At 45.4% G+C, this 10801-nt stretch overlaps 1 protein-coding gene across 5 annotated transcripts in view; it reads left to right on the top strand.

Annotated features, from left to right (window-relative positions):
* DNM3 (dynamin 3) overlaps positions 1-10587 on the top strand; it is a 167806-nt gene extending 157219 nt beyond the window's left edge. For 3 of the 5 annotated variants that reach the window (XM_085068459.1, XM_085068458.1, XM_085068455.1), the window contains one exon: positions 6632-10587. In XM_085068459.1, the coding sequence (XP_084924585.1) occupies positions 6632-6701 (70 nt within the window). In that variant the 3' untranslated portion in view covers positions 6702-10587. Of the gene's footprint in view, positions 1-10; positions 204-6631 lie in introns of all 5 variants that reach the window. The other 2 variants (XR_014853839.1, XM_085068456.1) reach the window with 2 other exon arrangements.
* The last annotated feature ends 214 nt before the right edge of the window (positions 10588-10801 follow it).

The raw sequence follows: 10801 nt of genomic DNA, 5'->3' as shown, positions 1-10801 counted from the left end.
GCACCTGCAGGCATCTTGAAAGGCTGTCTTGAAACCCTCCTGTCCACTGCGAGCTGTATTGGATCAGTAGTGAATGAGGGCACTCCATGGCTCCATTAACAGCAGTGACACTGATAATCCCATTAGTTGGCATCATGGACAAGAAGAGGTGCAACTCCAGCTGGAGGTGACAGCCAGGACATTTGCTCCCCTCTTGCACCAAGGTAAGTAAAAAGGAGAGATGCAAAAAGGCAGAAGAAGGTCAAAGCTGAGTAGGAAGGAAGAACAGAGAGGGCAGAAGTAGATGTGGTGGTCGAAGTGGGGTACATGATTCACACTGATGTCAAACAGTGCAGCTACACAAGTCCTGAGCTACTGTGTAAAGATCAGATGTTCTTCCTGCTGATTTTGTGGCCCTTCTGTTGTCATCTTCCGTGGACAGAACAGCAATGTGAACATTCCCACTTGGCACTCCTAACTTTCTCTTCTTCACGGGCAGTTTTGACCCTCTGGACTCACCTGACCTAGGGTTTCTGAAAGGTCAGGACAGTCTTCCCCAGATGTGCTGCACACTTGCTTACTTGATGTGTTCCCTGCTGAAGGGGAAACAAGAACACACAGTTTCTGAAGAATAATATTCTGTCTTGGTCACTCCGTTGAATTAATTTTGTGTTTATTCAAGCTGAGCTTTTCATATGACACATTAATTCCCTGAAATGACTAATTTCAAAATGCACTGTTCACATAAACATACAATATATTTGTATGTGTGTGTGATGGACATTAATTTATGATGGTCATATAGAAAACGTAGCTTGAGTTGTAGATAATAAATTATTCTGCTGGAACATCATATTTTGGAGCACTTTGCCTCTGAAAGGAGTATCTGTATTAAGTTAAATCACACACAGTGGAACCTCACTAACCCTAGTGCTTTCAAACAGTGTAAGCCTTTGAATTAATGGAGATTTATATTGCTGTAGTGTACTGGTTGCCAGTTGAAGGACACATTCTTCCCATTCACTCTTACTTTTTTGTTTCTTTCACTTAAAATAAATAGATTTCTGATAAAACAGCATAATCTAACAACCTTAACTTGCTTACACTGAACAAAAAACCTCTTCCACTGAAAGAGCATTGTGCAGCTGGGTCATTTGCAGTTTTGGGGTTCAGCTGTATGTAAAGCCAAGGCAGTCCCTGGCACTACAGTCTCAGCATGCCCTCTGTGCATTTGTAGAGCCTGACACAAATGTGTTCAGTTGCAGAACTACTGCAGAACTCCCAGGCACCCTCAAAAGCTGTGCTCTGTGCCTGAGGCTTCCCTTCCTGACTTGCCCAATGATTGTGATCCTGAGGGCAATGCTTACTACATATATTTTGTGTTTAACAAAATGACATTTTCCAGTACAGAAACAAATCTGAGAAATTTTCACTCTCTTGGACCATTACACTGCGATAAGGGACAATCTCAAGCAGATATTCCCCAGTTACTCTTTCCTTTCATCACCAAGTGAGGTTTCTCATTTCTCTCGCAGTCATCATCTCCTCCTGATCCTTGTTCGTGATTCCTGCTTTACTCCTCCTATTATCATCATCCTTTTCCTGCTTTTCCTGCTTTGTTATGACCTGTGTCACTAGGATCAAGTGCCTTTCCTCCTGCTGGCTTTCCCACTTCCACTCCAGATCCTTGCACCTGAGTTGATGTTTCAGAGACTCCACAGTAGCTGTGCTGCATCTGCTGTAGGACAGAAGGATTTAAGCATGCACAGACTGAAGACTAATTAGGTCTACACACCATGTCTTGCCTCTGTCCTTCACGATGGGTACAACAGTCTCACTTCTGATTTGGATTTTCTTCCAAATCCTGAGGCTGATGGAGGTTGAGAGATACTGTATAAAAGACAGGTTGATACAACAACCAGAAAGAGTAGAGAGTGTGGGTCTCTCAGGATCTCACTGAGACAGAGAAAACCAGAGAAACAGTATAAAAATAAAATCAGTCAAAGCTTTATAACTATCTAAGACCAAGCTACTTAGTCTCTCTCACCCAAACGGGAGACCAGTTTTATTCTTCACCTGCAGTAAGTCACTCTTTTATCCTCTTACTGCATGCCTCACATCCAGGTTTGTACTGTCATCTAAAATAAACTTGCCTGCAGTCAGTCTTGAAGCTGCTTAGAGATTTTAAGTATTTTCTTGTTGAATTCTACAAAGACAATGTCACGTAGCAGGGTACTCCGAGGGGGCTGCATTACAGGGAAACCAAGATGATGGAAAAGGGAGAGAATAAAGGACTTCTGTTCACAACTTCAGATCTATAGGATGTATCATAAAATACAGTTCTGTGCATGCCTTCCACAAGTGTTCTCTGGTGGTCACAAGCAAGCAAGAATGTCAAATGTAAGTGGAAATGAACGCCTTTTATTTCGAAGTCCTCTGGCTGTGCTGTGAGAAGCCATCTTCGAGCAGGGCCTCCCATGGTAATTACAGCCATGCTTTTACTGAAAGCACATTTTGTGCACTCCGTATGGGGAGCGATAGGACTTCTCAAAAGGCAAAGGCTCGAAGAACTCACATATGTTTCTGATCGAATTTTAAGTCTAGACTTGCTTTATTTAGTTTCTTTTGCTCTGCATTTGCCTAGCTAAAGCTTTTAGGAGTTCTTTTAAAACTGGAAACACAGGGTGTGCTGCTTAGGTTAAAAATAAATGTAAAAACTTTTCCTTTTTTTAAAAGAGTTTTTGCATGGGGGTAAGAGCTCCCCTCCATTGAAAACCCCACTGAGCTCTTCAAAGGAGGAGTCTCTGCAGCAACATCAGGGAGTTATTAAATACATACTTAGTCCACAATTTTCATTGGTAAATTCTTTATGTCTGCTTAATGTGTGCTAGTTAGAAGAACTGATTCTTTTTGCAGACTCGTTTACTCAACCCCGGAGGGACCTATGATCTCCTGCCCCTTTAGCACTCACTTTTACAAACAGTTTCCTTTTTTTTTTTTTAAAAAAAAAAGGCAAAACAAGTAACAACAACCCCCAAAACCCAAGACAACAGACCGAGTTGAACGGGCCCAAAACTCGAAAAGCCAGCTAAAATATTGACGGCAGTATGCGCGAGGACTTCCCGCAGCAGTGCCATTTTTCTAAGGAGCTTTCTGGGAAGCAGAAGCCTCCTTTCGGGGCGTGGAGCAGCTCCGCACGGCGAGCGCTGCTCGGGCTGGGGGAGCCGCGCCGATAACGCGGAGCAGCCCGGGCCGCGCCGTCTGCGCCGCTATCATCTGCTGGCCTCAGACTAAACATTTAATTGGGCTTAGTCACATATTTACTCACTGAGATGGCAGCTAGCGCGGAGCAGGGATGCGGGGGAGGTTGTTTTTCCCCGGTTTTCCCTCGCTCTGTCCCCGGGCAGGCTGGAGCTCCCCCTGCTGCTCTGCAGTGCGGGTTCCCCGGCGGCGCCGCCGTGGGTAACCTTCGCTCGGGATGCGGTGGTGCCGAAACTTCGGCTTCCCTCCGAGCTGCGCTTGGGGGAGGTGCCCTGAAGTTGGTTGCTTTGTTGTCTCAAGACGGCCCAGGCTCCTACACCTTTCCATGGGCTCCCAGCCACTGCTCCGGGAGAGCAGGGAGGGAAAAGAGACATGTGGCTTAGCCTCTCCTCTTGTCTTTGGGATTGAGATTCCTGTTAGGGATGAAAAAAGCTCTGTATCCTACTCCCAATGTAGAAATGGCTACAGAATGACTTGTCGCCTTGACAGGGAACTAGGACAGGCGACTTCAGGGCTTGTTCTTTCCTTCACTTGGACTTGAGCTCCAGCTCGTGGCAGTTGATCCTGTGTGGCAGTGGCTGAGGAAGGTGAGGTCTCTTCCCCAAGCTGAACCCGCTGTGCTCTGCCCAGCGCCTTGAGAGCACAGCCCCTTCCTCCACTGCCAGCGCACGGAACTGCAGATAGCGCAGGAGACTGTCAGCAGCAGGGCTATTGCAGGTCTTTTCCCAAGTGCTGCCTTTCCCAAACATCTGCCACTCCTCTAGAAGGCACCTATGCTCTCCAGGTGCAGGTCCTGCTCCCCTAGCTGTGGTGTGGAGGGTTAAGGAGCTGGAGAGGAATGGGAGGCAGGCAGCGCCCTTGAGGGGCTGGAGCTAAGGAGGGCTCTGCTCATTCATCATGGGCATTTCTGCCCGTGCCCACTGGGAAGACACATGCAAGTGTTTGTATCAGAGCATCCCAAATACCCGTGTATCTCCACTGGGAGTATCCACAGATGGGAGAGAGCGTGGCTGAAGGGTCCCTTTGCTGAGCAGACCGGGCTGTCAGGCAGTGTCACAGGGAGAATGAGGCTGGTGTGGCTCAGCAGCTCCTCATCAGAGGATCCCCTTGGGGCTATCAGCTTCTCCTTGAAATGCTTGGTACTCTGGAGTGGGAAAAAGCTGATGGGGAATTTTTCTGTTCAGGTCTGCCCTGGGCTTGAATAAAAATTCAAAAGAATGGTCAGTGTGCAATAACAGCTCTGGTTCAAGGATGAAACACACTCAGGCCTGATTTTGGTTCAGGTTTGGTTTGACTGATTATATCCAGGAAATCCTCCCACTGTGCTCTCCAGTTTCTGATCCTGCTGTGTAAAATAGCAATTTGGCTAAATTGCATTATTTGAATCCAGTGAGCTGCATTTAACCTGGTATTCAAATTGATGTTTGGGCTTGTATCTTTTAAATTTGATATGAAGACAGCTATATGCATTTTCTCTTGTTTGTAAATTGTATACATATGACACAATGTTTTCAGTAAGCGCTAAACAATGCAATGTGAGGCATTTCAACAAAGGAATAATTTAATGCAACCCAGCAGAAATGCAGAGCCTTAGAAGTGGTTCTTTATGAAACTACAAGTTTTGGAAATGGGTCCAGAAGACCTACACTGGAGCAACACAAGAAACAATAGTTAACACAGTAACATTTTTCCTGTAAGAAAAATACACCATGAAGAAATTATATTTTGCCTATTTTTTTTAGCTTGTTGATTTACTTGAATGCTTTAGTTGGCATATTTTGTATTTGCTGCATGGTAGGGATTAAAATTCTCATTTCTTCACCAAAAGAATATTGTCATAGAAGATGCACTTTGAGCCAAACGAGATTTTTTTTGTCAAGTGTAAATTTGTCTCACATATTTTGTTCCAGTTCAAAGAAAATTAACACATTGTTACGTTCTTTTCATCTTCAGATAGCTTTAGCAGAAAGAGACACATATCATTTGTAGTCTTCAGAGCCTGAACTGTCCCTACTTGCACAGGTGGAGGACAGGTTAAGAAGGGCTGCACAGTTTGTTTGGGCCATTAATGAGCTCTGCTGGAGCTGATGGGAACTGAATATCCTTGGCTCCCACCTTGCTCAGAGTTTGGGTTCAGCTGTGAGCTCTCCTGGTGATCTGGGCTGGGTTAAGGAATAAAGAGAGAGCTGGTACTTCTTGCTAAAGAAAGTGGGGACCAAAAACACTGTGCAAGACATGGATTTGGATAACTGCAGCAGCGACAGAACTTTGCTGGAGGGTGCTGGACAGCTGGCTAAGGAGCAGGGTGGCTGGCAGAACAGTCTCTTAGGGCTGTTTATACAGCACACAGCAGTGCCAGGCAGAACTGTGCCAGCTGGTGCAGGCGCTGGAGGCCAGTTGTTAGCTCAGACTCTGCATGGGCCTTGCTTGGCAGTGGGGTGTTTTATCCCAGGTGGAATGGAACATCAACAAAATAATCTTTGTAACTAAGGTGATAGAATTGCCTCTACCCAGCACTGATGTGGATCTTAACTGCACACAAAAAGGTAAAGTGTTACACAGCTACCAGAGGGACTCTGTCTACAACTGCAGCAGAGTTGGGGCGTCATCCTTGGATGAAAGGAGGGAGGGAGGGGTAAGTGCCAGCCTGGACTGCAGGTGGAGTGTGCTTGGACATCACACTACTGCTAACTCTTGCACTGGATCATCAGAGGATGACACAGTCCAAATTGAAATGCAGGGGTTTGCAGTACACGGGAAAATAGAATGAAGGTAGAGAAGTCTTCCCAAAAGTGACTCCATAGCACTTACTGAAGTCGATAGAAGAATGCATTAGTGGTAAACTAATGAATCCAGCAGCCCTAGCCACGACTGGCATTTTCCTAACTGGCCATTGATATAAAGCCTCAAAATGTGCCTCAAATTCAGGCACCTTGATAGGGCTACAGTTTGCCCAAGTATGCAAGAAGCTGCAGGTTTTCCTGTTTCTGCAAACAGGACTTGAAGTTGCTGCAGGCTGTTTTCCCCAGTCCTGTTGTCTGCTCTGAAGTGTGCCTGCAAGTCTGCTCTGTGGCTGTCCAGGCTGGGACTGACCCCTAAAAACTGGGGAATAACCATCCTCCCCCACTGATTTGCATGGCTCAAGAGGTAACTGTGTGTGGAGAACCCCCAGGCTGTGGACAGAGATGGGTGAGAGGGGTAAGGTGTGGTGGGCATGTGGCAAACCCATTGCTTCCTTCCTTCCTGTGGGTGCTCAGGGTGTCTTGCTTGGGACACGTGGAAATGGGATTGTTGTGTGTATGAGCATGTGCATGTCCATGTAACAACAGCCAGAGGTGCCAGGTTTGTGCTCAGTGTTTGTGCTCATTGTTTCTTCTCTCTCTCTCTCCAGTCGAAGACCACCCCCTTCACCTACTCGGCCCACTGTAATCCGTCCGTTAGATTCATCCCTGTTAGACTAAAAGGAGTTTCTGGCATGTCATTCATTGTTAACCAAATCTGTGGAAACAAATTGCTTGGTAACTGTCACAATAACCAATGTATAGTCGCATGTATGGACATCTATAGGCAAGTAACCAATTTTACTGATATACTCTGTCCATTCCGCATTGTTTATGAGGTCTTAAATGTTTGGGGAAGGTCTGTGCTGCCTTGACTTTTCCTTCTGCAATAACAGATGTTAGCTAACTTACTGACACGTATCTCCACCCAGGCAACTGTGCTCACAGTCCTCTACAGCATATGGAGGGCTTGACTTTGTGTGTGTTTGTGCACGTGTTGATTTGATCTGCTGCTTTTTTTTCCCTCTTACCTGAAAGGAATCTTGCTTTTATTTGTACCTTCCAGGTTTTCCATTTTCTCTTGTAATGGCTAAACTGGGCAAGGAAAAGCCATGTGGTTTCTTACCAAGCTCTTCTGAAGGCCCCACACTTCCAGGTCTCTCTTGCAAGAGGCTTGCTTCTCTTGTAAATTCTCCTTATCCAAAATTTAGTTTTAAGGAATGTTGTTAAACGAGCAGGGTTTGTGCGGGACAAGGCGCGTTTTGCTTTTATTTCCACCCAGGCAGCTGACATGCCAAGTTCCCCCAATGTAAAGATTTTTCTCTTTGCATTACATGGTCCTGCACACCTTGGATCACTGTTGCTTTATCCAGCTAGGTTCTGGGAAGTGCTCGGCTGTGCATCCAGGATTATTTTAGCAGCTGCTCACTTGCAGAGGTCCTCTCTGCCTCTTGTTTTGCACATTATAAATTAATACATTATAAAAACCTTCTGTCTTAACTGCATTACTTCACTTTAAACACTTAGGGTCAGTGTCACCCTTAAAGCGTAGAACTTATTGAGTTAACAGAATGAAACTAGAGGAATTTGGCCTTGTTCCTTCAGAAAATATTAATTGCTGCTATTACAATTATGGTTACAGATCCCTAGGCAAAGCAATTGGCGGTTTCAAAGGCCCCCAGCATAATCAGTCTAATAAATGTATTTATTGAGACTGCTTGTAGGGCTCCAGTATGCTGTAGCCCCATGGTTAGGAAGAATCCAATCAAAGAGCCACGACAAATGGGGATTTAACCTATTAAGTATTCCCAGGCTGCTGATTAGCTGTGCTCACCAGTGCAGCAAATCATGTTTCAGCTTGCAGAAGAGAGACAAGCTTGGGAAAGCACCATGATTCTTATGTTAGTTTAACTTTAATTTCCTGTCAACCTCATCCTTGTGACACATGCCTGGGGAGTCCAGAGGTCACATCTGATGCACAGTGAAGATGGAGTTTGTCAGAGCACTGGCATCTTGGTGATCTCAGCAGACTGCTTAAGTGGCTGGTGTGTGTTTGGGGAACAGGCCCTCATCTCCAATGCCAAGAACATAGGATCAGCTTTCAAAGCAAAAAAAGGTTGCAAACACAACTGGAGTCATACTCATTTTACTACAAAAAATATATTTTGATTATTTTTCTTGTCTTCTTCACAGCTTTCCTCTGTGCTCTCTGCTGTAACCTCTGATGCATCTATTGGATATATTTTTGTGAACAGCCATAGTAGCCCATGCTGTTGCCTTGCCAGCATCCCTGTATATAATTTATCAGAACTCTGTTACTTGCTGGCAGCTGCCTGCTGATGGAAAGCCAGGTGTAATGCCTCAGCCACAGAAATCACTTCAATCCCAAATTCTAATATTCATTTGGTGATAGAGGACCAGGTTGGATGGGTTTTTCAGCAACCTGCTGTAGTGGAAGGTGTCCCTTCTCATGGCAGGGGGCTTGGAACAAAATGAGCTCCAAGGTCCCTTCCAGCCCAATCCATTCATTGATATTGCAAGGCCATGGTCTGGGTTTATTCCACCATACTCCAAAGACTCGGCTTAGTTGTCCTTTGTTCAGTGGGAAGAGCATCACCTCCAGGAGGTGATTCAGACCAGTGTGGCTGCATGGGACATGAGGGTAATGCTGGTAAGTTAGGAGCCTCAATTAGATGACATAGATCCTGGCCTAAAAACATGCTTTTAAATCCTCTGTACTTGAGACTCCCTCATTAATGAGTGTTGCTGCCAAGCATAAGGAAGTAGGTGGCACAATTCAGCTCTGTCCTTAACTCTGCCCCCAAGAAACTATTTTTCAGCAGTAATCCTGAATGGTAAATAAAGTTCTCAAGGGTGTATTTACCCAAAAGAGGAGGAGGAGGCAGCGAGGCATCAGCACCATCTGGTTCTGTGCTTGATGCTGAGGGTGCAGGACACAGCTGCACAGCCCTCCTTCAGATCCTCATTCAGATCTCATATCAATCTGGCCCCACACCTAAATGCAACACTTTTAGGTGTGCAGGTTAATCAATAACCGTGAGCATGAATCCAGGGTTTGATGATTTAATCTCTTCTTGCGTATACGCTTGTCAGAATAAACCATGTAAAATTGTTTCTAGGAAAAACACTTAAGTGCTTCCCAAGAAATTGCCACATCAATTGAGTAAGTACTGTCCTCCAACCTTGGCCCACTTCCTTCTGCTGTAAAGTACCCAGAATGGGTTGGTTTGTCCCACTCCCTCCTGATGCTGACGAGTCCTGTCAGTCCTGTCCTCTGTTCTCAGAGGAGCAGCCTTGGCAGCAAAACTCACTCCATGCCCAAAGGGCAACAGGACAAGCACTGTGTGGATCTGCTAGAGGGCCTGACCACTCTGCAGACCCACTTAGAGGGATGAGCCAAGTCTGACCTCCATATCTGAGAAGAGCAGCCTGCTCTGCCTTTCTCTGATTTCCTCTGACTAAGCTCAGATTGCAGGGTATAGTGGAGCAATAATGAAGCAACACCAGTGTTTCTCATCTTATGTGAGGTACATAAAGATCTGGGTGACGTAGTTGCTAAGTTTCAGGAGGGTGCTCATCTAATGTTGCATTTAGGCCAAGCCTGGGTCTCTGCCTAGAGAACATATTCTGCCTCACCTCGCCATGGCTGACCAAAAGCTGAAGAGCTTGCGCGTGCCGTGAATAACTCTCGGCCTTGGATGTCAGGGGATCTTGTGCTAGGGTTAAAAATATTGTATGTTCAACAAAAAGGCTTATGTACATAGTTAATGTGTGTTTATTTTATTGCTGCTCTTGTTGCACTTTCAGAGTAAGCCTCCTAAAAGTAGATTATTTATTATATTAAAGAAGATACATTATAGGTTATGGCATTTCGTGTTAAAGTATAATATAGAAAATATTATTCTCTCTGTTACAGACAGCTACACTAACCATGATGTGTACAGCATATTGAGATTCCTGACTAGTTCTATCCTTCTGTCTTAAAATAGTCCAAACCTCCTGGATTAAGAGCAGACCTACTTTGTCCCTGTGCCACCAGGGAGTCTCGGTGCCCTTCTGGCACAGCTCCTCCCGCTGTGGCACTGCCCCTGCTCCCAAGCTCTTGCAGAACAGCTCCCCTGTGTAAATGAATGTTACTCTGCCTGTCTTTCCTCTTGCTTTGTCTGCAGGCGAGCTGATGCCGATGGCTCCTCCCGTCCAGACAGTCCTCCACTCTTGCTTGATCTATGATTTGTCCCGTCTTGCCGGCCGTTTGTTTTACTGCTGTCTCTTTGCTTTTCCAGGACGGGGTAAACGATGACTTCTTTTTTGTAAGAAGCAAATGCTTAATTTTTTTCTGATTTTTTTTGCTCTGTATGTTAATGCCCTACTTTGTGTGAGCCAAAACATCTGCCTTTGGTTTCGTAATCTGTAAATGGTTCCTGGTGTTGACCTTTGAGCACAGCGAGTCGATTCCCGAAACCATGGTCATCACATACACCTGCTGTAAAAATGTTATGCTGCATTTCTGAACCTGAAATAAACTGTAATTCTTGATGGGCTTTTATTATTACTTTCTGGATGTGTATGAGTGGTCTTCTGTCTCTCACACCATCATCTCAGCATTCCACACTGTGCCTCTGTGGGGACTGCAGGGAGGATTTATCAGAGGTGCTGTTGCATTGAGATCACTGGAGATGTCATTAAAGGGGAGATGGAAGCCAGTGGGAAGCATTCAGCTTGTTCCTTGCAAGGGGCTTGGAGTGCTGCAGAGATGTTTT

Source organism: Lichenostomus cassidix, chromosome 8, assembly GCF_008360975.1.
Source record: "Lichenostomus cassidix isolate B80296 chromosome 8, HeHo_3.0, whole genome shotgun sequence".
Lineage (NCBI taxonomy): Eukaryota > Metazoa > Chordata > Aves > Passeriformes > Meliphagidae > Lichenostomus > Lichenostomus cassidix.
The sequence above is the reverse complement of the archived record's forward strand: the minus strand, read 5'-3'. Positions and strand labels throughout refer to the sequence as shown.